General features: G+C 38.0%; 2 protein-coding genes across 2 annotated transcripts in view; one reads left to right on the top strand and one right to left on the bottom strand.

Moving 5' to 3' along the window:
* Window positions 1-637: 637 nt before the first annotated feature.
* On the bottom strand, window positions 638-8,304 carry TIFA (TRAF interacting protein with forkhead associated domain). Its single transcript, XM_063108686.1, has 2 exons — window positions 8,048-8,304; window positions 638-1,813 (listed from the first exon to the last, which is right to left on the bottom strand). Exon 2 carries the CDS (start codon window positions 1,790-1,792, stop codon window positions 1,238-1,240), a length of 555 nt encoding a protein of 184 aa, XP_062964756.1. The 5' UTR covers window positions 1,793-1,813; window positions 8,048-8,304; the 3' UTR covers window positions 638-1,237.
* Window positions 8,305-19,332: 11,028 nt separating this feature from the next.
* Window positions 19,333-27,863, top strand: part of ALPK1 (alpha kinase 1) — a 124,816-nt gene continuing 116,285 nt past the window's right edge. Inside the window, exon 1 of the mRNA XM_063107469.1 lies at window positions 19,333-19,412. The gene's annotated coding sequence lies outside the window, so the exon portion shown is untranslated. The remainder of the gene's footprint in view (window positions 19,413-27,863) is intronic.

Consider the following 27,863-nt stretch of genomic DNA (forward strand, 5'->3'; position numbering starts at 1 on the left):
TTCAAAAGAGATTCCCTGAGCTGCTAAACTTTTTAAGCAGCTGCAGAAAAAACTGAACTCAGGAAACCTGTCAAGAAAAAGTTTAATAGGGTTTACATTCTCTTGGTAAGAGCCTGGACAGTTTATAAAAAAAAATATTGTAGAAAGGTTGTTAAAGAAATATGATTACCTTCCTCCCCCCCCCCCCCCCCAAATGGACCTCTTATTGCAGGAAGAGTTTCATTTACCTAGAAAATTATAGAGAGAGCCTCACTTCCTGGTAACACTAGAATTTAACTTAACTGAATGGTTACCATTCTTATTTATTTATTTAACATTCACTACCTACCTAGTTAAAATGAGTTGAATAAGGATCTTTTAAATAAAGACATTTTTAAGCTAAAATTTTAGAAAGATTTAAGCATTTATTATAAATGCTCACATATATTTACTGATATAGAGTAGCCTAAGAACAGTTCTTTCCCGTCCTTGGGAAGAGTTTCAAAGAAAATGGTTGGGGAATTAAACCTTGACTTTATTGTGTTCATGGATACTGTTAAAAATTTGAATTCATGAAACTTAAAAATTGTATATAGTATTTAAAACTCAAACTTCAAATTTGGTAATAATTTTAAACTTAACATAGTAGTTCTTTTAAATGTTTAAATGCTGGTTTTAGATGCTGAATATAGACAAGGAGAACTGTCATCTTAGGAATAAACACTATGATTTTATAGCAAGTAAAGGTTATTATTTCTCAAGTCCATGTTAAAACCACAGTGATGCACAAACACAACTCTAGAATGCATTCCAGTAATCTGGTACTACAAGTACTAGCAGGCCACAATTGCCAGTAACATTTTGCCTTGAACCTTGACCTTAAAAACAAATGGCTGCTTTGAAACGATGTGACCAAACCAAGAGATGGTTCCTTAGGAAAACAAAACATAGGATGAAAATCAAGCAGAAAAATAATAAGGTTATTTTGAGAACATTATTTCATCACAAAGGATATCTTTTATACATTAACACTCACAGAAGTACACTTAAAATAATTCTAAATAGACCCAGGAATACAATAGGTGACTAAGTTGATGACTAACATAATTTACAGACTTCAAAATGATACCAAATCCCAAATCTGACAGCATAGCAGATGACTGTAATATACTACACTAATAAACCCTTAATAAGTAGTGTTTATTAAATGTTTCCAAAGCTCTTCATCCTTCATGTTTCTCCTCTTAGACCTCTGTGTTCACAATTCATTTTCATCCATTTCTATAGGAGAAGTGTTTTGTGTGGAACAGTATGAATAACTGCCATACTCAGGTATGGGCTTATGTGGTGGCCAGTTGTTTTCTTCCAAGAGTGATCTTGGAGACAAAATAAATTGAGTCTCAAAAAATTCCAATGACTCTCCATCTTCTTTCTCCATCAGGAACTGATACTCACCAAATCTCACTATGCACTTGTATGGCAGGTCCATTTTATTTAGGTAGCCCAGCTCTCTACTGTCCACAATCAGACTGGTCTTCTTACTCATATTTTTAATTTCAAAAGAGAGAACTGAGCTGCCAAACTTCTTAAACAGCTGCAGAGAAAACTGAACTCGGGAAACCTGTTTGTCCTGAAAAGTATAATGACAGGTGGAATTTCGGCCAAATTTCACTACTTCGCTGGAGGAGAGTTTTTCTCGGTTACAAAACTTTATTGATTGAAATATTCCATTTCGCAACTGAGCAGGATGGTAAACAGTCATATGGAGACAAGTTACCGTCTCTTCTGTGTCTGCATCATCGAAACTGGACATGATGTGCACCAGAAGACCCACCTGCAACAATTAAACCACCAAGTTAGTTCATGCCTATACTTAAAGCACTGAGAACTTCAGTTCGGATATTTTGATGAAAATCTTCTGATAGGTGACTTATTTAGACTTTCAGAACACTTTCAGTTAACTAGTAGATATGTAAAATCTTACAGCCCTATGAGAACCACATATCTCTGAGAACCTTTTACTATCTCTTTACTTATTCATTTCTAGTTTGACTATAGCCATACATGTAATCTGGACAATAACAAGGAATGGTTATTGACAATAAAGTGATTTTCGTTAAAGCATAAGGAAACCTCAGTTCCTTTCTCATTTAAATAGAGTGACTTGAGCTCAGAGAAAATATGACAGCTGTACTTTAAAAAGAAAATCAGGAAATAAAGAATCCCTTTGGTTTGAATACCTTCAAAGGATATACACATAAAGAATAGCTATAGTTTCTTAACTATTATAATTAGATGTATTATGAATTGTTTAATCTGTTTAATAAATTTTAAAGTTATAAATAAATAATTTCAACATTTATCCTTTATGTCCTCACTCAAATTTCTAGTAGGTAAATGATTAAAAATAGTAAATGCTTTAAATGGTTATTTCATTCTGTAATTTTAAAATTTAGATATTACATAATTTTAAAAAATAAGTCTCTACAAGGTAGTTCTAAATATCATAGTCTGCACTGGTACTGAATTATTTATTTTTGTCAGTGTTTCCTAATGACTGGATGGACAAACTGTCACTAACCACAAGTAGCACAGTCTAACTGCTGTTAACCACATCCCTCTAGAGCAGATGGCTCAAGTTACCCTCCACCTACACTTCACTGCATATGTCTCTGATAATCAATCAATGGAGTATTTAAAGTAGTATAACAGGATAGGAGAATTAGTTACTAAAATTTTATGAAGTTATTTTGCAGGGAACTGTCATTTAAAAACTAATATAATTTAAAATGATTACATGCACATAACTTAAAAAATCAAACAGTAAAAAAGGATTATTAAAAACGTCTCTTCTCCAACCCTAACCTTTGTCTTCCTCTTCTAGAGGCAACCAGCATATAACTATGCATGCACTCACATACATGTTTCTCCAGAAAGAGAAAAAAATTTCTTACACAAATCAGAACATACTGTATTTAGTTCTGGACCTTGCACTTTTCAATTGATCTTTTTTCATATCCATGCACATGAATATACTTCATTTTTTAACAGCTTTATAGAATTCCTTAATCTAGTGTGGTGATAAACTACACCAATAAACAGATGCTGAATGCTCCTTGCAGTCCTTGAATGACTCATTTGCTTGTGCTACTGCTCTCTATGTGCTTATACTGATTTGGGGTTTTGGGATCAATAGTCTTTTTATTTTTTATTCATTTATTTATTTTTATTATGCATACATGTGGGGTACAACATTGATTTTCAATAATCATGTAGAATGTGTGGTGATTAGATCAGTATAGTTAGCTTATTCATCATTACAATATGCAATCATTCTTTGTGTACATTGACCAATTCCTCATTAGCCCCCCTCCCTCTATCCCTCCCCTCCCCTTTTCCACCTCTAGTTTTCTAAAAGTTCAATGTATTACTGTGATTGTTGTTTCTTTCTGTCTCTTTTTATTGTTCATTTGTTTATTTATGGATTCGGCTCCCAGTTATAAGTGAGAACATGTGGTATTTCTCTTTCTATACCTGGGCTGTTTCACTTAGGATAATTTTTTCCAGGCTTATCCATGTTGTTGCAAATGGTAGAATTTCATTCTTTTTTACACAAATCAATAAATGTGATACACCACATCAACAAAGTGAAGAAGAAAAACCATATGATCATCTCGATAGATGCAGAAAAAGCATCTGACAAAATTCAACAGTACTTCATAATAAAGACTCTCAACAAAATAGTTATAGAGGGAAGGTTTCTCAACATAATAAAAGCCATGTATGATAAACCCACTGCCAATATCATCCTGAATGGGGAAAAGCTGAAAGCTTTGATTTGTAGTTTTACCGTTTTTTTGTATGCCATCTATATTAGATGTTGGTATCAAAATTATACTGGTTTAAAAAAAAAAAAAACCGTAATGCTTCCCTTTCCCTTTCTGTGTTTGCTGCTATTTACTTTTACTTTTAAAATACACTCTTCTGTTTTAAAAGTTATGCTACTCAAAATCAAACTCTTAAATTATTCAATTATTCACAAATAACATAGCTAAGCAAAGTTTCTTTTTTATTGATTTGGAAATACATATTTAATTTTAAACTTACTTTTGTAATAGATTTTTTGGATATCCTTAACATCATATTGCATTACCCAAGCAGACATCACATGCCCAGCTATAAGCAGAAAAAGTGAAAGCAACCCTCAGAATCTTGGGCCAGGGGTGGTAAAAATTACTATGAAACCAAAGCCAACAAGAATTAACATATAATGGATCGAACTGGTTAATCCATCATACACTGTGATTTGAAGAGACTTTTTAATTTGATAATAAAGTCTCATTATTCAAGAAGTGGACAGCTACAAAGAGATAATTATAACAAGTCATGAGGTGATGCAATTTACAATTGACAAGAAAAGAATTATCTGTTAACAAGTAAAAAGCCTAAATAAGAAGAGCAAGAATCCATTGGTGATCTCCAGCCTTGTCTAGGATACACTGCAATCATTCTAGTTCATTCTTGAACTCTGGACAATAATAGTTCCAAAAGGAGAACTGACTTAAAAACCATGCCACATTCTGGATATAAACAGTCCTTAAGTAATACTCAGATTTTGTATGCTTTATATAATTCATTAGTTTATAATTCAGTCTTTTGAGCAAATCCACCACCAAGAAGAGTTTGCTCCATATAGGCTCTTAGGCCTGGTACCGAGGGCAGATGCACCATCCACTGCAAGAGGTAAAAACTATTATAAACCAGTGGTTATGAATCAGTGTGAATCAGTTCTCAGGGTTTGATGAACCTCTGGGTCCACAATTATGACTCTCTCCAACAAAGTAGATTGTACTACTGTGAGATATTTGCTGCCTCCCCCTCCCAGGCCTATCCTTACTGATTCTAAGCCTTTAGAATGACAATCCACTCCACTAACAACCATAGCAATGAAACAAAGACGTGACCCGTGAAGGTGCTTCCAAGCAGAAGCTTTAAAAGCCATTTGTAACTCTGCCTTTTCCCTCTTTCTCTTGCCACAACATCATTTCCTAAAAGGAGCAGCTCAGCCTGCATCCCAGAGGAAAGTGCTGAAGACATACATAAAATACATATAATATCAGCAAGAAAATCAACCCATCTTCCTGTAAGCCACTGAGATTTCTGAGTCATCTGTTACTGTACCATAACGTAGTTTGAGCTGACAAATGCATTCACCTGTCGAATGAAAGTATAATATGACAGCAAACCCCAAAAGAAAAGGCTACTACTTACTATACAAGGGTACTTCAAAAACTTCATGGAAAAATGGAGTTAAAAGGTAATTATGAATCTTTCCATGAACTTTTTGAAAACCCCTCATATGTCTCTCACGTGCCAGGCACAATGCTAAGCCCTTTACACCTACCACTATCTAATCTTTAAAATAACTCTATGAATCACCACTTCACAGAGCTGGATCTCGGAGGGTTGAAATAAATATACCAGATCACAAATCCAGTGTCAAAGGCAGTATTCAAACTCTAATGCTCCCTTTCTTAACCATTACAGACAATGCCTCTCTGGTTACCAGTTACTTCACAGACTAGCACTTCACCTGCAGAGAAGGGGGCCATAGGAGTGTGTGTGCTACAAACCAGCAAGACACCAAGCTAGAATCCAGTGGTGGGGAGGGAAATACTCCGTTAATACCACCTCATAGGAGGAACAGGCTCTGAAGTACCAGGTTACTGTGAATATCAGTTATTCTTAAGCCTGGGTGTATAAATATTAGCATGGACCTAGTACCCACTAGTAACTGTGGCAGGTTGTTTGGGGAGCACTAAAGTTGAATAAATCATGGTCACTGAAATCAAGGAACTTAGAAACGATCCATTTGTTAACTCTACAAAGTGGCCTGAATCCCTAGCATTTCAGAATGGTCAATAGAAAAATAACTAAAATAATAAAATTAGTGGATTAAAAAGAATCGCTGGTGTGTAGGTGCTCAAAACAGCTTTTCAAAATCTGTTCATCATATATTGTCACAGAAACAGAACAATGAGCTTATTTAGTGATAACAATGGTTACCTCTGGAGAGGAAAACTGGGGCCCAGGGAAGGAAGGAGACTTATTTTTCAACACACACTTTCTACCTTTGGAATTATATACCATGTGTACTTCATGCCTATTCAAATATTTAACAAACATTTTCTTTACAGAATCACAAACCATCTAATTTTTATGGAATTGAGTGGAATGGGAGATTAGCAAAGTAATGAAAGTGGTAAATTCTGTGATATCTAACATCAACAAGTTGTAAAAACACTGTTGATGTGTGACAAACAGTAATATTTGTTAACAAAGGAACTACAATAGAAATACAATAAATATTTGTTTAGATATTTAGATATTTACATATTTCTATATTTATTTCTAAATATACAATTATAATATAATTAAATAATATTTATATAATTTATTTTATAATTTATCTAAATATATTTAGAAATAAATATAGAAATAAAAACAAACTGCTATTAGGATCTTTATCAGCGAAAGCATAATACTGAAGGTATGGGCACTGCATTGAGTGTCAGTAGGAGAGTCAGAACCTCTCCTGTACTGGACACCAGGAAGTATACACTTCTCTGGGAGTCTTAGAGCTGGGAAGAGAAGGGTTAGATTCAGAGGAAAGCTTCTGATGTCTCTCAAGGGAAAGAAGAATGGATATGTGTAAAGGTATTACATGCATAACCACCATCTCCGCCTGCCACACGTGGGCACTACCTCAACTCCAAGGTCATGCAAAATCCAGTGAAGAGACATACTACCCTCACCTTGCAGATGGGTATTTGGCCTTCAGATGTCATTAACAAAAAAATATACAGAAATAATTTTGCTAAAAGAAGCCAGATGTCCAAGCACTTCAGCAGCAAGTTTGGCACCCCTGGGTGGTCATGCATGCCAACAAGGTTTCTCATGCTTTAACAGTTTGTTTTTAAAAATTAGGTTGATTGTAACAATGGAGCTTGTTCTGGATGATGTGCTAGTAAAGGTACTCCTCTAAAAGGTATCCCCATCCCCAAGTTCCCCCTATTGATATTATCAAGAGAGAGTATGTCTTTAGGTGTTTGCAAGTAGGAAGTTTCTGTTTTTATCAAAGGCTTTTTTCCGTTATAAAAAGCAAACACGGAGCTAATAGCAGGGGAGAGAAACTTTAAGTACAGCAAAAGACAAAGTTCTCCTCCTACCTAAACCCCCGAACGGTTATCACCCTGCAACGTGGCTTTGAAAACATCTGTGAACTCTGTTAAGCAGAGCTGTGAGCCACAGTGCATAAGTAGCATTCTTTCGTCGTTCAGCAGAATCAGTATTTACTAAGGCCACAGGTCTTGCAGAAGGAGTGGTGAAAACCAAACAGAGTAGGAGAAAAACCTTGGGAAAGCTCAGATGTGCACAGTCCCAGTTCTCGGTGGCTGCGGACATCCGCTGAGGTTCAGTGTGGATTTTGGTTTACAGAGGGTTTGGGAAATTACTCCTCCCAAGGTGAAAGCTTGGTAAAGTCCCAGAAAACAACGGATTAGGGCATTTTCCAAATAAATCAGACAGGAGCAAGGAGGCAGGTCTAAATGAACCCTGAGCAGAGGAATTCGGCTCACCAGGGAGCCCAAGGCCCTGCAGAAAGATCTCACTCGGCACACGAGGGTGTGGGGCGGTGGGGGTGGCGGGGGGGGGGGTCACGCGCAACTGCTCTGCGAGCCACACTGCATAAATAGCATTCTAGATAGAAAGACCTTGCAGAGAACAGAAAAGTACAAAGAAAACGCACCTCATCTCCAATATTTCCTTTCAGTGCTCCCCTCATTTATATTCACATATTCTATAAACCTGGGATGGTGCTGTCTATAATTTTTCTAGCCTTTCCTCAGTATATCTTGAGCGTCTACCTGTGAGCCAAGACCGCAGCAACAGCGGGTCGTGACTTCTATGTGACACCCCTAAAACCTGCCAGACAAAGCTGCCCTCTTTGCGGAATAAACAGAAAAGAGTCAGTCCCCACCTCACCCCCAGATCGCCGCCTGGCAGTTACCTTGGGGCGCTGGAGTTCGTGAACTTCTCGGAGCAGCTTCGTTTTCCCGGCTCACAAAGAGGCTAATGGAGGCGACCAGGCGGAAGGTCGGGAGACGGTCACCGCCCCCTGCCCCCGCCTCGGCGAAGGCGCTCGCGGGCCCTGCGGCTGCTCTCCCCGAGGGCCGGGTGTGAGCTGAAGTGGAGTCCGGGAGGGACGGGGCCGAGCCTGCGGGAGGGCGTAGCGCGACCGAGATGAAGGTTCGAAGACCGCGGATCGCCACTCCTCCCCCGCGCGCGGCGCCTCCTCCCGCCGCACGCCTTTATAGAGCCCGCGGCCAAAGCCCGGACGTTCCCAGACTCCGCCCGCCCCCTTCCGTCCCCGCACCGGGACCGCGGCGGCGGATACCCTTTCGTGTAAGAAGCCCAGGCCCTTCAGCGCCTTTCTGAGCTCTCTGACCGGGATTGATGCGCAGTGCAGGGACGCAGATCGCACCAATCAGGTGGCCTTCCCGGAGAACATGTGACTTGAGAGCGGGATTTTGAAAAGAAGGGAATTGATTACTTAAACATTAAAGGGCGGCATTCCCCCAAATGAGTGTTGCCCTGGGGGCGGAGGCAGGAGGGGAGTTGAACTAAGCTTTACGGGGCTCCGAGGATGCCAAACAAGCCAGGTACACTGCATGCAGGATCTCAGCTAATCCCCACCGTCCGGACAGTAGGTCCCCCTTACAGACGAGTAAACTGAGGCTCAGAGAGTGGTTAAGTGGCGCGGCGAGCAAGAGCAGAGGCAGGATCTGAACCTGCTCCAGGATTCCCTCGCCTTGCACCCGAGCAGTCCGGGGACTTCCACTCCTGGGGTTCCACAGGTAAAGGCTGGCACGTGGTGGAATGGGAAACAACCTCTCCAGAGTCCTTTATGGCTTAGAGTGAATAAAATAATAAATACTACATTTCTGTCTCAGAGAGAAGGTTTGGAATGAACTAAGTACGCAGGAGCCTAAACACAGTAATTGTCAGAAGGGGGATAGGAGCGAGACCCTATACAAGGAAAAAAAGGTTTGAGAATAGAGAAAGGAGGACAAAACTTGCCCTGACTGAGGTCACGGTGGCCTGTTTCACGGTTTGGGAAACTGCACACCCATTCTGGTAGATGGAGATGAGTGGAAGCCACTCATTTGTCTGGGTTCTGTCCTTGCCTTCAGAAGCGTTACTTGTTTGTAGGTCAGTTTCACTGGCCGTAAAATGACATTGCTGCTTGTTGCTCCCCACCTGATAAGAGGTTCTGCGGGAGGGGTTCATTGTTGAACTCCCCGAGTTAGGTGTAACCGAGAAGGGAAGCAGGGAAGCAGGGACAAGGAAGGGTGCATCTGCAAGTAAGGCAGATTCCTGTCCGGGCTGCAATTTTGTTCATTAATCATCAACATTTATTGTTTCTTCCAGGAATGGAGACAGCCAGAGTTATCTTCTTTCAGCTGAAGAATGTTAGAGCAGATGGAAGATAAGACATGCAGTTTGATTATGCCAATAAACTCATATAAAATTATATCAGCAGAATTGGAGTTTCCAATCTCTAATCTTTAAAATTAAATCAAATAGGATATGAAAATGCTTTATAAACTGCAAAGGACTATATAAATAGGTGTCATTAATAACACTAAAAGAAAAAATGAAACAATTGCTAAAATTCAAGGTGCTGGAGATTGTTCTACCTTTCTCTGTTTCACTTAAGATGACTGACAGACTTGATTTACTGAATGACCCATAATGAGAGAATTTAATCCTTTAGTTCTACATTAGAGACTAATCTCTATCTCCCTCTGACAACTGGTTAAAAATAATGGAACTTAACATGGAAAATGGCTTGTGGAAATTGAGGAAGAGCCAAGAGTGTACACTCCAAAAGTTTCTGTTTCTTAAAGGCTTGAGGGAGGGACACTTGGCAGTGGCTAGCATTGCTTGTCCATGTTTATTTCCTTTCAGATAATTGAGGCAAGGACATTCCCTGCAATCTTGGCTTCCCAGACTTCGTGAAAACTGACAAAGGGCCCAGAAAACGTCCAAAGACTTGAATAGAGCCAGAGCCAAAAAGAAATGTGCCTGTTACACTTCTCACAGTGTAATGGAGACGAAAAAAGGATTACTCAAAGCACCATGCATGTGATGAGAAGCCCGCAGGGACTGCACCTCAGCAACTCCTCTGTTAGAAGGAGAAAACTGGGTACAGCCCCGATTCAAAGTTAGCTTCTGTTTTTTATTATAAAGACAAGGAATTTTCACAAGAAAAATTAGTTGATTCAATCATTACAAAAGGACACAAAGACATGCGTAGTGTTACAAAAGTTATCTATGGCTAAGTATATTTTAGTATATGTGCTGCTGAAGCGAGCACTATCTATGGCTAAGTATAGCTTAAACAATGGAAACTAGCAACATCAATAAAATTAACAATGTGACATTCCAAAGTACAATTAATGAAAAGCTAAATTGGTCAAACCGTGGATCATTATCTAAAGTATAACCTCTCCTTAAATGATATAAGCAAAAGTTGCATAAAATCTAAGTATAATTATCTCTAAAGTTTCCACCAACAGACAGCTTGCCCCTTGCAAACACTTTTTAACATCTTTCCCTTCAGCAATTCTTAAAATCGCTTAACAGGATCAGTATGACAACTATCTGTTAGCTCTAAAATCATTAAAGTATACAATCCCATACCTAAGCAGTGATTAGAGCTGATCAGATGGGCTGTTGCCCTCTGGCTGTAGGCCGTTGCCTCCTACCTGAGGACTTTTGCCCCATACATGTATTTACCTAAAAACCCTATTCTAAAAATCAAATGAGAATCAAGATTTCTAACCCTCTACACGTGCCTATTTTTTTCTGTACTTTAAATTTATTGAGTTTTCTGAAAATCCCCTGGTGACATTACGAAAGAAACTATTTTAAATCACTCATATCTAAATTAGGTGATTTGTAATATTTGCTTTATTGCTGTTTTCTTTGTGTAAAATCACTAAAAACAGTTATTCTTAAATACATTATTTTACAGTTTCACTACAGATTTTACTTATTTTTGTTCAAGGTCAAAGTTTAAGCAAATAGAGTAATGATAGCTTTTACAGAAAAACATGAACACCATTCTTTGGTAATGAAAATGACTTTATTGTTAAAGAAACACAGTAGGACTTTAATGGCAGGTTACATTTAATGACAGGTTACATTTTAATGACAGACATTTCAGGAAGGGGTTTATATAAATATCTTCATCTTGGGCTATGATTTCTTTTCAAATTATCAAATTAAGAAATTGTGAGAGTAATATCAGATTAAATATAAAGCTTCCAGCATATTACAAATCTGCCGATGAGAACGGGCCTGCTGGAAATCACTTTTGAGGCCCTCTTATTTGCTGGTTTCCTTTTTGAAAATGAACAAAAACATTTTTTTGGTTTCAATGTGGTTGTGTAATTTTGGATTCATCTGTGGGTCCTGAAGTGGCCTTGAAGTATGAAATTTTCTCTTGCACTTAGAACTGCTCAAGGGGTGTTTAAATTAGACAAAGTGTGCTTAAACTCTTTTCCTGGAAATTTAAAGAAGACCTCAGTGGCTTTTAAACTCTGACTTCACATGATACAGCCAAACGCCCAGAGCGGTATTGAGTTACTCTGGGCTGTAGTAAATAAGCTAAATTCTTTCAGGAAGAAATTCCAAGGAACAACTTCTGAGAAATGGAAACACTGAAAGTTGGGCTAGAATTACTTAACAAATCAAAACTGAAAAAGACAGTAGGCATGTATGTATTGACACAAAAAGGAGGGATTTACTGTTTGAATTATCAATGACAAATCATTTTGTTTGAAAATAATGTAAAATGCCTGCAATCCAACATAGTTCTATCTGGCTTTAAACAATTTGAAATTTCCAAATTGTATTAATGTTAAGAAATAAAGTAAAATTTTGTCTCAGCTCTCCTATTCAATTGATGATGTCCCATCACTGACTGTTCATGCTGTGATGGAGTTTGGATGTGTTGTCCCCCCAAAACTCACGTGGAAATTTGATCTCCAATGTGGCAGTGTTGGAAACTGATTGAGTCATGGGGGCAGATCCCTCATGAATGGATTAATGCTCTCCCTGGGGGGAGGAGGAGTAGTGAGTGAGTTCTCACTCTATTAGTTCCCAGGAGAGCTGATTGTTTAAAGGACCCTGGCACCTCTCTCTTCTCTCTCTTGCTTGCTCTCGCCATGTGATCTGCTTATATCTGCCAGCTGCTTGCTGTTTTTCTTCCATGAGTAGAAGCAGCCTGAGGCCCATGCCAGATGCAGCTGTCCCAGAATCGTAAGCCAAATAAACCTCTTTTCCTTATAAATTGCCCAGTCTCAGGTAGTTCTGTTATAGCAACACAAAACAGACTAATACATGCTGTCATCACCCCCCCATCTCCATGACATGGGTTGCAACATAACTTCTAGTTAAGTTACTTGGTTGTTTGGAAATACAAAGACATTATTTCCATGGAAAGAATCTTAAGTTTTTAGGTACTTCACTAGCCCATAATTAAGCTAATGTGTCTGAAAGCCTATTGAATTTTATTTAAAATCAAAAGTAGAAGAAGCTAATCCGTGGTAATACAATCACACCATACACAAAACATAAGCAAAAGTTACTTGTTTATTTTACTTGCTGGTGAATGAGTTATATGCTTTTTTTTCAAGATGCTCTAAGCATCTCAGGCACATACTCATCTAACCCTCCGCTGTCCAGCTCAGACCTTCAAATTCAAGGTGACTCAGCTCAGGCGAGCCCCACCTCACAGCCGATGCTCTCTGCCAACTTGTGAAAACATTTAGAATCATGTGAGATATCTGACCTAGCTCTTTTTTCATTAGTTCCTAAATGGCAGACAGAAAGAAGCCCAAAGTTTTGGGATGAGAACCAAGAAAAGTTAGTGTGGACTTCTCTTCCTCCTCCCTATTCCTAGAATCAAGCGATTTCAATTAAAATGAACAATTTAGATCTATATGAAAAGATCTTTAGGATGCACCATCAAAAAAAAAAAAAAATACAAAGTGCAGAACAAAAATGCTACCATTTGTGGAAAAACATGTCTATGACTGTAAATGCATGAACTACTTTACCTGCAAGGAAACCCAAGAAATGGAACTAATAATTGTTGGTTAATCTGAGAAGAATATGGCAGACAGAGGCAGAAGGTGAGGGTGGGGGACATATTTCTCATTGTGTACTTCTTTAAACTGAGTTTTTTGTAATCATTTGCATGTGCTACAGTTACACCAAAAAAAGAAAAAGAAAAAGAAAACTTTTAAAAGAAGGGACAAGTGAGAGAAATCCCTCAAGAGACAAGTCACAATGCATTAATGCCTTAATATTCGTGTTTTTCATAGCACAAAGAAGCAAAATTCAGCCTTGAGAGAGTGGTTAGATCGTGATCAGAAAAGTGGACCCCTAGAGACAGGGCCCCTGGAGGGTGTAGGGAGGGGAAGGAGTCAGCTCGTCCCCGGCCATTCCTTCTGCCCCTCTCTGGAGCAGTCGTGGGCGAGTCGCTGTGCTAGGAAGAGTTCTAAGATGGCCCCCAAGGTCCCGCCTCCTGGTGTACGCAATCTGTATAATCTCCTCCTCTTGAGGAGGGCAGTACCCGTAAATATGATGAAGTATCACTACTGTGATTCGATTTCTAATCAGTTGCCTTCGAGTTAATCCAAAGCGAGATGATCTGGCTGGGCTGGACATAATCAAGTGTGGTCTTAAAAAGACTGAGCCCCTATGAGGTCAGAGACGTGCTCATGCTGGTCTGGAAGCAAGCAAAGTTCATGCCCAACTGCCTGTGCAGGCCACGAGGCAAGGAACTTTGGGTGGCATCTAGGAGCTGAGAGTGACCCAACCGTCAGCTAGCAAGAAAATGGGGACCTCAGTCCTACAGCTGCAGTTCTGCCAACAACCTGAGCAAGCCTGGAAGGGGACCCCAGGCCTCAGATGAGAACTGAGTGCTGTTTTTTCTTTCCTTGTTTTGTATATCATAGAACCTTTATTTTTCCTCTAAATTCTTAAAAACCTATATAACATTTGTCCTCTAATTATGACACCGTTTATAAACATTTCAAATGCATCTGTATTTATAAATATTTTATAGATAATTCAATAGGTGCTATTTTAAGCTGCTAAATTTGTGGTAATTTGTTACCCAACAATAGAAAACTAACATAGTTGCTTTTGTTAGAGGTCCTAGTCCATGGATCCTGATTCTGGAGCCTCAGAACACTCACTATGAGAGCCAAAGGCCAGGTAAGCAGGAAATAGAAAAGGCAATTTGGGAGGATATGTTATTTCTACCTGTCATATACCTCCCAAACCAAGTATCTTAATATTTTCCTTATTTAATCTAAACTTTCTTGAATAGTACTCCTTGTCAGTGTAACTTTTAGTAAAAAAGAAAAAAAACCTTTCTGTTCTTTAATATTATATTCAAATATTTACATTTGTTAGTGCTTTTCCATTAGTTTTTATAATCTATGACTTGCTAGCATTCTAACAGGGAACAACATTTTATACTACTAATGAAGGATCATAAGATATACATTACTTAATTTCTAACACACTAATTTTATTTTCTCATAACATAAAATAGAAAATATTGGCTTGGAGAAATGCCGTGCCTGAACTGAGTTCTATCCTCCATCTCTGGTTCTCTCTTTGTGTTTGCCATCATTGTTTTGTCATTTGGTATATAATTCTGAGAAGAAGGTTCCAGAATGGGATTCTGGCCATTATCCCTACAGAAATATCACAATTCCCTGCTATTTGTGGCCTTCACATTTATTACATAATTAATTGCATAATAAAATGGCTAATGTGGTCTTAAGGTCATCTTGATCCAACACTGAAGGACCTTCGGAAAGCGTATAACCCCCTCCCAAAGTATGCTCCGCCTATATATTTAATTTAATCTTAGATTGGAAGATTCTCTTTCTGTTCTATTTATTCATCTTACTAAGATTTTAAAACTATTTCATCATCTGCTGTCTGCCACCACTGCACTGATTTGTTTGTCATAGCCATCCCTGACCTACTTGCCAAGCCAATAGATACTTTTCTGTCCTCATCCTACTGCACCTCTCTGCATCATTTAGTACTGTCGGCCACTTCCATTTCACTGAAATGATGGCCCAAGCACTCCATCACTCCCACCTGCTTGGCTTTTAGGCAGGGCTGGCTTCATGAGCGTGTGACCTGTGTAGTGTCCCATGCTTGGCTCTGCTGTCACCTTCCTGAAATTCTTAATATTTTTTGAATAAGAGGCCCTGCAAATTATGTTGCTAGTCCTGTTTTTATGAAATAATTTTGTCTTGGTTTTTCTACTGCTGTTCTAGGCATTCTTTCCCTATCTCCTTTGCGGACTTCTCTTTTTCTGCATAAATACTGATATTACCAACTTTCTTCTTTGTCACCTTCTTTTTGTCCTATACATTCTCCTTGGGAATCTCTAACTACAGTTATAGTTTTTTGACTGCCTCTAAGTCATTTATCCATATTTCTATGTCTCTCACCCAGGCCTGTGAAACTACCTCCTAAATATTTCTTTCCCTATGCTATGGTTTGAAAGTCCCCTCCAAAACTCAAGTTGAAACTTAACCCCAATGTGGCAGTGTTGAGATGTGAGGCCTTTGGGAGGTGACTTGGATCATAGGGCTCTGCCCTTATGAATGGATCAACCCATTCATGAATTAATGGATTATCATGGGAGTAGAACTGGTAGCTTTTAAGAAGAGGAAGAGAGACCAGAGATAGCACTTTAGCATGCTCTTACCTCTTGTCATGTGATGCCTTGTGCCTCCTTGGGACTCCAGAGAGTCCCCTCTGTCACAGACCATCACCAGATGTGCCCCCTCAACCTTGGACATCCCAGCCTCCAAAACTGTAAGAAATAACCTCTGTTTATATATAATTTATCCAGTTTTGGATATTCTGTTATAAGCAACAGAAAACTGACTAAGGCATCTTGCTTTTAATTTCCACTGCTACTGTCACCAATGAAGCCCAGTCATCACTTCTCTCTAGAATATTGCAGTAGTCTCCTAACTCATTTTTCTTACTCTAGTCTTGCTTTCTAATCCACATGATCCCTCTGTAATATAATCCTATCTACATAATCCAATTTACCCACTATAATGAGTATTCTTTCCAAAACAATTATATAATTGTATTACTATTCCTTAAATTTTTTTATGATTCCCCAGTGTTTTCAGGTCCAAATTCTTTAGAATGAAACACAAAGATTTCATGGTATGAGCTAACTCTTGAAAATTTCTCCAGCTAATTTCTAGCCACATCTCTACGAATCCACTTATCAGTGTGATTGCCTTAAGGGCACTGATTATTTGCTCAGATCGAATCCGTAGCACCAATGTAGTACTTGGCACAAAATGGATACTCTAAACACATTATTTGAATAAATGAATGATATCAGCTTATTTCAGCATTTTGTATTCAAGATTTTAAAACCTAGAAAATCAAAATGAATGTGATGGTACAACCAGTTTTTCTAAATGTGTCATAATGTACTTCTTTTATAGGTGTACATCTCAAGCACTTGAAATAGTTGAAGCTAGTATTATTAATTTTCCATTTCAAGAAATTTTTTTCTTTGAAAATCTTTCTAAAACTCAACACTGTAATTATAAATGAGAGATTCTGTCTTTGTGTTTACGTGGCTCTGGGAATCCCTGTCGGAGACAAATGTGGCTGTTGTCTAAACTGTCTCCTTATTAGGTCCATTCTCACCTATCAGTATCCTTTCCTCTCTCTCCATACCCAAGTATTCAACGCCCTCTTTTAGGCCCTAAAATGCAGTCCTTTCCCCTAAACACTGAACTTCTAACATTTTTACTTACCTACCCCCAAACAGAATTTTGCAAAAAACAATAACTCCTTAACACATTTTAAAGTTTATTCATCTTTTATCATAACATTATATAGTTCAAAGGTCTAAGTCTGATGCTTAATAAACGAAACTCTTACATTACCCCTTTAATTGTACCCGAGGAAAACTACATGTCCTAGTGATTTATGCTCTTCATCATCCATTTAAAAACACACCTACAGTTTTGAGTGTTCCCAATACAAATAAATGATAAATATTTGGTGTGATGGATATGCTAATTACCCTGAATCGATCACTATACATTGTATATAGGTATGGAAATATTGTATTATACCCCATAAATATATATAATTATTGTGTGTCAATTAAAATTTTTTTAAAAGACTACAAAATGATTCTAATTTAAATTTCATGTTTATGAACAATTTCTCTAATCATTTCACATTATGTGTAATAGTAATAAAGGGCTGCAGAACTATAGTAAGTTTCTCTGGTATTTATTATTAAAATGATAGAACTTATATTATTGGATTAGATAGTGTGTTGTATTGGATAAAGTGGTTTTCTTTTCAGGTTTTGAACTAGTCTTGCATTATAATAATTAATCTTTCTTGACAGTGTACTATGTACAAGGCTCTGCTTCAGAGATTTACAAATACTGAGTATTATCTCTATTAGTTTTCCTAATAAACCTATGCCATACACAGCACCATAACTTCCATTCTATAGGACAGGAAACTAAGACTTAGCAGGTTAAATAACCTGTCTACAGATGGAAAGGTAGGAAGTAGCAGAAAAGGGGCTTCACAGGCAGGAAATTTCACTCTAAACCTGTGCTCTGACCACTTTACGGTAATACATCATTGTTCCTGCGAGAAAATCTAAGTTAAATAATTTTATATGCTTTCATTCAAGTTGCCAACATTTTATTTAAGTACTTAGTAGATTTGTTGGAACTTTGAAAGAAACACATGTACAAGTTCTTAACAATTGAGAATTTCTATTTCTTCCATTTCTTAAACTTCCATTTCTATTCTACTTCCTTCATAGAATTTTCTTCTAATATAAAATAGTTTATATGCATGAAGGTTTTTATTATATTTCTCTACAATAAAAATATGTATGTATTGAAATTAAACATATTTGTTTCCTCTGACTCTATTAAACGTTTTTAAAGATTGAGTTATATATTATAAGTATTATTAATTTATAATTTAAGACAAAAATAAAGTGATATATTTTTATGAATATTAAACAATAAATTTATTAAAAATGCATTTCTTAATGAGATTTACAAGTTTTTAAAAAAATAGTTCATGGATGAATATTATTTATAGCTAGACTAAAACAGCACTGCACAAAAATTTGTACAGGGAAAAGGAGAGAAACTGTGTTTACATAAATAATTAGAGCTAGAAATAATTTTCTTATAGCAATGCCATTTGGTTATTTGAACTCGTAAGGTCATATATTAAGAATTACATAGTGATCTATTAAAAATAATGTTTAAGTGATCTAGCAGCTAACTACTCAATTATTTCCTTCTATTTTGTTGGGAACCATCCAACTTGCCAAAGGATTTGTTTCCCAGTTATTAGAGTTATTCGCTCTCCCAGTTTTTGGAAGTATATCAAAGGCTTGACCAAAACTTGTCAAATCACTATTACTATTATTACTATTTTATTAAAAATCTGTTACTCCTTCGCTCTAGAGGAAACTTCTTTAAGGCAACAGGCTCAGAAAAGATAAAGAAAATTAGAATATTGATGACTTCAATAACTTTTCCAATAAAAATGTATTTTGATAAACATTTAAAAATTTTTTCATGTACATTTGATCTTTTTTGTTAAAATTTAAAGCTGCATATTTAGATTGTTCGACTGAAGGACAATGTTCACCATGTAACCCAGACAGTCCTCGCTATCAAACCAGTCAGTGTAATCAGACTTCCTACCAGAAAAGTTCTAGCTTCATTTTTCAATTCAAACAAAACTGGTAATATACGTGTCTCCGTGACAACAAGCTCACTTCTGCACTCTCATTCTACGCTAGAGAACAGAATGGAACATCAGCATGCGTTTGTCTCTTGACCAAAACAATGTCGTGTACATCGTTTCTTAATGGTGTTTTCTTTTCTTGGTTCTGAGGGGACTCTCCCTTCTGACCTATTCCAAATAGAGTTTTCTTGAGCTTTCGTTAGGAGAAGGAGCTTCTCTGCAGAGCTGTAATACAACTCCCAGAATACCTTTCACCGAAGCGGTTCCTAAAGGGGCGTGTTTTATGGTGCAAAAGTCCCTGCTGGAAGTCTCGGAGTTGATTACACAACCACAATCTGAGACGGTGACAGGATTTGTTTTCTTTCAAATTCCTACTTCCTGAAACTGAGGGTGTTTATGAAAAACAGTGTATCTCAGAGAAGTTGTACCTGAATGAACTTTTTTCAAAGTTAGATTTGCTGGTGTTTCTCCTTTTCTTCGAGATAAAGGTGAGTGACAGCCTTTAAATGACAAAATACAGTAAGATGTGAGTGTAAAGGATGGCATAATGTATGAGGAAGTATTTTCTTAAATTGTAGATTATTATAAATTTTGACCGTGATTCCACCTTCCGGTCATGCCTATATTTAAATAACTTTAGAGCGCTAAGAACATTTGCACTTCTGGAAACTGCAAAAGGGGAAGGGAAGTGGCGTGTGGAGACGAGGGGCGGGCAATAGCTACACACAACAGTAAACTTCAGTTATTATGAAGAGGAGACAATGAACCAGTTTTTTATAAGGGTTTAATAACAAGGCCCTTATGTCATGGAGCTTGCTCGACCTGCTAGTGAACATTAGGCATTATTAGTCACCAAACTGAGACTGAGATGTCTGATTAAAGGATTGGTGGGATGACTTATTTGAAAAATAAGGACCCCAGGACTTTTGCCTGAAGTACATAGGTAATGATAATAGAAACTACCACTCATATGATGGCATCAGTAATTTTGCCAGGATACAGATAATGCTAGAGAATTACTCTTCACATATGGGAAGAACTGACAGGAACCCTGGATGTGGGAAGCATTGTGCAGAGAGAAAGCATCTAGAAAAATTAAATTCCCTGATGTGTCTATTTGGAAGGGTCCTTTCATTAAGAAATTCTAGTGTTTGAAATTAGGGTTCTAGATTACTCCAGAAAGCCACATATTAAAACCTTTAAACTTGTTTGGGATTTGCAGGTGGGTGAGGGTACAGGAGAGGCGCGGGATCAAAAAGGAGAGGACTTCATGCTACAATATAACAGCATCTCTGTAGTAGTTGCTTCTGTCTCCCTTTCTGCCTTTTATTTTCTTTTTACTCAGTGCCTCTAACGCTCTTAAAAGAAACAATATCCACTTTGAGTTGGCTGATAGCTCCTCATTAAGAACATTTTCAATTCCTTATGTGTATTTACTGTTGCCGTCCAGATTTACACGTGAGCTTTAGTGCTGTCTCTGTGCCCTTTTGTTTCTCCTTTCCTCCCTGGCCTCAATACGATAGAACTATATAGAGCATTAGTGATTGTACCACAGAATCTGTGTGCCTCCCAGTCTTGGTGGCACACTAGCAAATTACATGTCTGTAAGGTGTGTGGGATTTTGGGTAGGGGTGGATGTAAGTTAATTTACCACTTGGGAGACACTCCAGACCCGAACAAATGTCAAGTCTTTATGTCTACTCACCAAAATAATTTATTTCTCTCCTCACACCTCCTTCTCAATCCCATCAACCAGCCTTGAGAGAAACAAAATGCTTAAAATTATTCTAGAAATATCTCATTCCTCACTTCAAAGATCTTCTGAGTCTGAGATAAATACTTCAAGTTCTCTCCTCAAGAAGACACCAAAATTGTATGACATCCCTACCTACATGAGCAGGGAACCAATAATTACATTAAACTTTAAATTTTTTTTAAAAAAATTTTAAGAAGAGTCATGTGTAAATCATGATGGGTATTATAAATCTTATATAAAATAATACTGTGTGATGAGCATGGTTGATTTGTTAAGCTATAACAATACCTCCCAGTACATGCTATGTGATCGAGGTTTGGGTTTAGAACCTGGAATTTTCCTTAAGAATTAAGTGTGTGCATTTTAAGGTATTTCTGAAATTCCATGGCTCCTCCCATTCAAAAGAATTTCACCGATCCCTTTTCCCTGAACAAAAGACATGTACTGCTGTTACTGTCCCTTATCTATTTTAGAAAATGATGGCTTTTTGGAATAAAGTGTTCATTGTGAATGGTTTTCTCCCTTGAAATTTTAAGCATGTATGGGTTAAAGAACTCTTACAGAAATGTGCATTCAAAGTTTTGGTGTAAACACGTTCCATATTTTTGTTATTGTGTTTGCTGACAATTACATCCGTTTTTGCAGAATGTTGTGATTGGCTTTATTTATACAGTTTTGTGGGACAGACAAATTTTGAATTAAGAATATTCTCTGGTGCTATCCTGTCTGAAGAAAAGAATGAGATGATTATAACTTAAATATCAGATACATATTAACACTATTTTCCCAAAATATGGTATATATACTACTGATTGTAGATGGCACATGTCCAAACTTTAAAATTTTGAGTTTTATGCTTAGTTTTATATGAGTTAAAAATATAATTTGCTTATAAAACCTATGATTTCATGTATATTATTGCTTAGGAAAATGCTTAGTAAAAAAAATTGTGCCAATTACCATTGATTTTAAGGAAACAAACAAATAAATAACAAGTAAAATGCAGATATGGCAAAAACTGTGAAGGTGGCATGTAAGGGGCTAAAGTTTGTGACATGCCACACTAATGCATTTGAGAAGTGAATATTTTCTGAGCCAGTGCAGTGTCCTTGAACTTCACTGGTTCTTGGTTACACAGCTCAGCTGATAATACAATATGTTGAATTTTTTAGTTATAAAATGTACAAAATATTTGATAGATAAAGAAATGCTTTATCAAACTTTATCAGACCTGTTAGTACTTCATATCGCCTCTTGAATTATCATAAAATTAAAAGGGTGCAGAAGATAGCCAATATGTTGTCAAATAGAAATCATAAAGAGAGTGAGTCCCAGAGTGAGCACTGCTGCTCCATTCAGTGTGTTTCACCAAGACACAGACATCTCTGAACTGGGGGATGGGACCTTAAACATCATCTATGTCAGGGGCTATTAATGCATGTGCCAGTGGCCACTTAAGAAAGATCATATTTAGTACTTTCATTTCTGTGAATCTACTCTAGAGAAGAAATTATTAGAAATATGGGAAAAAATTCATAGAGGTGTTTATCATAAAGTTATTTATAGTAACAAAGAATTGCAAGCATTCTAACAAGGGCGGAAGGTTAAGCAAATTATACTATACCCATAAAACATGATGGGATGGAGAATAGTAACAGCACGGAGAATGCTAAGTGAAAAACAGATTCAGGATCAATTAACTTTCATGCTTACTACTATTTATTACATATGTAAAATGGTATATATATAAATTCACAAATATCCTAGAAGTGCTTGTTGTCTTTATAATGGTAGATTAATTGCTTCTTTTCCTTCTTTTTCTCTTCTCTTTATCTAATATGATATTCTCATATTAGATTTTATATTATTATATAATATACTTATATTACTTGGGGGGGGTATGCGGGGCCGGCAGGTACCAAGGGATCAAACCCTGGACCTTGGTGTTAGCAGCACCACACTCTAACCAACTGAGCTAACGTGCCAGCCCCTTATATTACATTTTGAGAAAATTAGAATGCATTAAATAAAACTATGTTGCTATATAGTAAATAAAACAATGCAGCCTTTGAAGCTAAATCTTTACCTTCTTTTACTTGACATATAAATAACTAGCTATATGGAAGAAAAGGGGACTGAGTCTCAGTGCTAGGAACAGGTGCAGCAGAGTCATAAAACAGAGAAGGAAATACCAATTGGAACACTTGCCATTGGTTGATTTTTCTTGTGTTGATTGCTTCGGTGTCAACTGTAGCTTTTACTGCAGCCTATTCATTCTGTTCGTTTAAAGACAATAAAAAACGGAAGGAAGGAAGAATGGAAACTTTACCCGATGTGTGTGCCAATAACCTCCTAACTAGTTTCTCATTCTTATGGATTCCCATGTCCTGGATTCATTAGTTATATCAGCATATATTGTACTTATATTTGATTTTGTCATACCTTTGTCTATATGCCTATTGCACCTCAAAGTGTGTTGTGTCATTGGCTTGCCCAGCACTGCTTAGAATCTTCACCCCAACACATCTGGTCCCTCTGGCACATTTTCCATCAGCTTTATGCATCAAAAAATCTGCACAATTGCCAGAACAAAAGCTTTATCCATTCGTAATTGTCTTTCTTTTCTATAAAAATATTTTAGATGTACATCATGTTTCCTTTTAGGTGGTCACTTCCTCACAATATCTTAACCTCTAATTAAAGTTTGTACACTGCAAGTCATCATTTTCCAAGATAACTATATCACTACCCGGAAATTTTCTTTCCTGAATCATGCCCCAAATAACTATTGTGAGATAATAAGCTGTGGGTGTACAACATCTCTTCTTAGATATTAGCGAATCAAGTTTCAGGTAGACTTCTCAAAGTTTCAGATTACTTAATAAGAAACATTTGAAGCCCTTTGAGCCCAGATTCCCTGCTACCCCAAACCTCCCCTCTTCCGTGGTAGACAGGAGAGATGGGGTAAGGAACTAGGTCTAGGCTTCTAAAGGCACAGCTTGCCAGGACAGCTTAGCAGCAGTCAGAAACACGCTTACTATGTTAATTCTGTGTCATACAGGCTCCAGCCTCAGTATGCAGATAAAGTAAACCCCTCATCTTTCTAGCTCTTCTTGGGGCACATTCTTTGAATATATTTCCACTTATTAAAACAACCTCTTGTCACTTTACCCCCAAGCAAATGGTCTCACCGGCAAGTTCATCAGGCACTTAGACTCCTGACTTACAAATGCATTTCACCTCAAGCTCTACCACTACTCAATTCCAGTGTTGTCATGCACCCTAGCCTTCACTCCTTAACCTCTTTGACTCCAATATGCTTCTCCTCCCCTTGCCACCTACTCCCAGATTCACATTTTGGAGCTTACAATCACTGAGACATGTTCGAGCTCTCAAATTTTCTTCTCTACTTCCCTTCTCTCTCTCCTGTGCTCCATAGGCAGGCCCCTCTGTAGGGGGGTCTCTACTCTTCCTCTCTATTTCTCCATCTCCTACTTACTTGCTACTCCCCTGCAGTCTGGCATTTGCCCCCTCCTTGCACTTAACCTTTTTACATTCATATACTGGAGACTTCCCAGGAGCCAAATCCAAAAGCTGCTTTTCAGACTTTATCTTTTTTTCTTTCCCTTTCTTTGCAATTTTGGCACTGTAACCTCCTCTCTGGAGTCTCTCCTTTGGTTTCCATATCACTTTGTGTTTCTGATTTTTCTTCCTACATCTCTGGATGCTTTTTCTTTTATATTCTTTTTCTGCCCACTTTATACTTGCTGGCTCCTGTTTTCTGCCCCTTTTCTCTCTCTCTGTATGTTCACCTCGGGTGAATGCCTATAGCTGTACTTAGCTAATATATTGAAGGCATCACAGTTCTCTCCCTGGATTCTAGATTCATATCCAGATGTCTAGTAAGCATTTCTATTCTCCACTCCCCAGGCATCTCACACCTAACATTTTCAAAATTGGACTTATCATTTACTGCCTCCACCAGTATTTTTCATAGTAATATCTGGCACTAAAATTCACCCACTTGCTTAACCAAACACTTGGGAGTCACCCTAGAATGTTTATTTCTTTACTAACAATATCCAATTAATTTTGGAGTCACATTGATTCCATCCTCTAAATGTCTTTTGAATCTACCCATATCTGTCTATTCTCACTTGGTACAGGCCCTCAGCAACCAGCACCATATCCTGATCTCCTTGGCCTCTAGTCTGGGTGCAAGGCAGTGGTGGAACAGTTTATATCAGATCGTGCTGTTCAGAGGCTTCTCATTTCCTGAGCACGTATTTTTATTGCCTTTTTGATCTGCCACCTTCATGCTTCTCCAGCCACATCTTTTATCCCTTGTCAATACCCCAGATGAACCTGAACTCCTATAATACCAAGCTACTTGCTCTTCTCCAAACATATCATGCTCTTTAGTACCACTACTGCTTTCCCTGCTTGTAAGGCCATTTTCTTCTTTTATGGCCTGTTTTTTTTCCTAAGACCCAAGCTGAAGAATCACTAACTCTAGGAAGACTTGACCTACATCACTACCTACCAAAAGTGGGTGGCCACTTTGTCCTTTTAAGTCAGACATTTCTCAGGACCCAGAGCATGCCTCTACCTTAGAACTTATTGCAGTGAATTGTGAAAATTTCTTCTTTGTCACTATATACAACTAGCTCTTTCGGAAGACCAAGACTTTATCTTTTATCTCTGAGTTCCCGGTACCTAGCCCAATGCATGACACATTGTAGGTAGTCATAAATAATGACTAATTAATAATAGTAATATTATTATTACTAATAAATAATGCTAAATAAATAAAATTTCATGGATCTCTACTGCCCCGCCCAGTTTCATTTCTTTAAATGAGACTTAGCACAGCTAACGCTCTCTAGCTCACAAAGGAAACCATATTCCCAAAGGGTTAAATTGAACAGAAATTCATAAGTTTATCCACACAACACATGAGGAACTGCATCTAATTTTTATGAATATATAATAATATCTACTCAACTAGAGACAGTAGAAGATTGTCACATTTGAGAGGCTTCAGACCCTGCCGAGTGCCTTCTTTGATTTGGTATTGCTCAATAAAACACCAGGAATTTTTGCTCCATTTAAATATATTTGAATACTCCATAACGAGTGCCATATATTCTATCTATATCAGCAAGCTTATATGTTAAAGCAGCTTGTCCATAGCATGACCAAGATTTTGCTTTTGTTCTATCAGATTATTAAAAACAAGATCTTACTCTTTTTAAAATAACTTCTCTTCTAGGTGACCCTTACTCAAGTGTGAGCGAGATTCTGTGGTACCAGATGCTTTCAGTCTGGCGAATTGACTGCCTGTGTTAGAATTAGCTTCGTCTCTTCCTTGCTTGATGACCATGACCAAGTTAACTAATCACTAAGGGCCTCAATTTTGTCATCGATAACATGAGGATAATAATGTTAATTATCTTTTAGCGTTTTTATGAGAATTAAATGAGTTAGCACATTAAGACCCTTGTAACAGTACTTAGCAAAAATAAAGGATAGACTCTCCATAGATCTGACTCTAGTAGACCAGGCTGACCCTGAGATCCTCCGTTTCTTGCTGCTGAACTTCAAGAGGGAAATAGCATGACAGAACGTAGAGTCAGAAGGGGCTTTAGAGACCTTACCCCCTAATTTTAGGGATGAGGAAACTGAAATCTAGCAGGGAAAGGTGACTTGCACAAGTTCACACATTGCTGGTTTGTGACAGAGTCGGGATTAGAACCCAGGTCACCTTGTGTGCAGTGAATGGGAAGAGCCTGGGAGCAAGAGACTCACTGTGCGGTTGGGATCCAACATGAAGTGAATAGATCACAGAATGGAGGGAATTCATGAGCAGGCAGGCAGTATTTAAAGATCTAAGAAGACAAGGAAGCAGTCCCTTCCCCCACCTTAAATGACACTCTCAATCTGTTCACCAGTGCTGAATGATAATGGTTAATAATAACAATAAGTAGTATTTATTATTCATGAGTAAGTATCTGTTGAGCATGTTCTATGTGTTGGCCTTTCTGATGCAAGGCTTATATGCATTATCTTATTTAATACTCACTATGCATTATGAGTCAGGTCCTATTATTAGTAGTATTTGCTCAGTAAATGGCGGTGATAAATATTTCCACCGCCTTGCTGTCTAGGCTGTTGGCAGGACTCCATTACTCAGCGTCTTGCTGTACACTCCCTCCATCTCTAATCCCAGCTGCTAACCAGAGCTATGCCAGTCATCTGTTTATATCTCCTTTGACTGAGATGACGTACGTGCCCGACCAGACTTTCCTCAGTACCTTCAGATTTGTCTGCCTTCAGAGTGCCTTCCTGACTTGAACAGCTGGCTCTAAAAGAGGTTCTGGGCTTACTCCACTCTCCTCCATCTTACTATCAACTACACCATGGCTGCCCCATGCCAAGATACAAGAGATCTTTTCCTAGGAACAGGTTTTTATTAGGCCTTGTGGCTAGCTTAACATCAACACAGCAAGGCTAAGCAACTTTCCCTCTTCTCCCCCTCCCCTTTCCCTTTTCTGCTCCAGAACCGAGATTCCTCTCCTGGGAAGGGGTAAACATTACCTTTATCATCAGAGGAACATCTTGTGGGCTGCATTTAGCAGGCCTCAGGCTGGAATGCTTTGTACTGAGATAGTGGCTAATCAGGAGCCTATGCCCTAACCAACCAGATGTTATTGGACCACAAGGGCTGTGTCACCTTGCATACCACTGATTTCAAAATTGCCCATTACTCTGTCAGAACCCTCCCTAAAAGTCTTATAAACCCCCTGCTTCCCTGGGTTCAGGGGAACCGATCTGGCTCAGTCTCCACTCCACATTAGTGGAATAAAACTTTTTGGCTGAAATGGTGCCTGGCTTGGGTTTCTCTCTCTCTCCCTTTCCTCCGTCTCATGGAGCCTAACATTTGTTGGCACCCAACGGTGGGGCTAGGTAGTTTGGCTTCCAGCCACCCCGGCCACAAATCTGGTGAGACGCTCTCTTTCTCTTCTCTGTCTCGCCAAACCTAACAGTCTTGATAAAGGTAAACACTCACTGATGATGGTTGGCTCCTGGGGTTAGTCATTTGTGTTAGGTAGGAGGTAGGGGGCAGGCAGAGTGGCAAGTATGTCCAGTTTTAAAGCAAGGTTGAAAGAGAAACAGAAGATAA

Source organism: Cynocephalus volans, chromosome 9 (assembly GCF_027409185.1).
Source record: "Cynocephalus volans isolate mCynVol1 chromosome 9, mCynVol1.pri, whole genome shotgun sequence".
Lineage (NCBI taxonomy): Eukaryota > Metazoa > Chordata > Mammalia > Dermoptera > Cynocephalidae > Cynocephalus > Cynocephalus volans.

Bases quoted from the DNA above. Each gene is read 5' to 3' on its own strand.
- TIFA (XM_063108686.1), bottom strand. From the start codon at position 1,792: ATGTCCAGTTTCGATGATGCAGACACAGAAGAGACGGTAACTTGTCTC.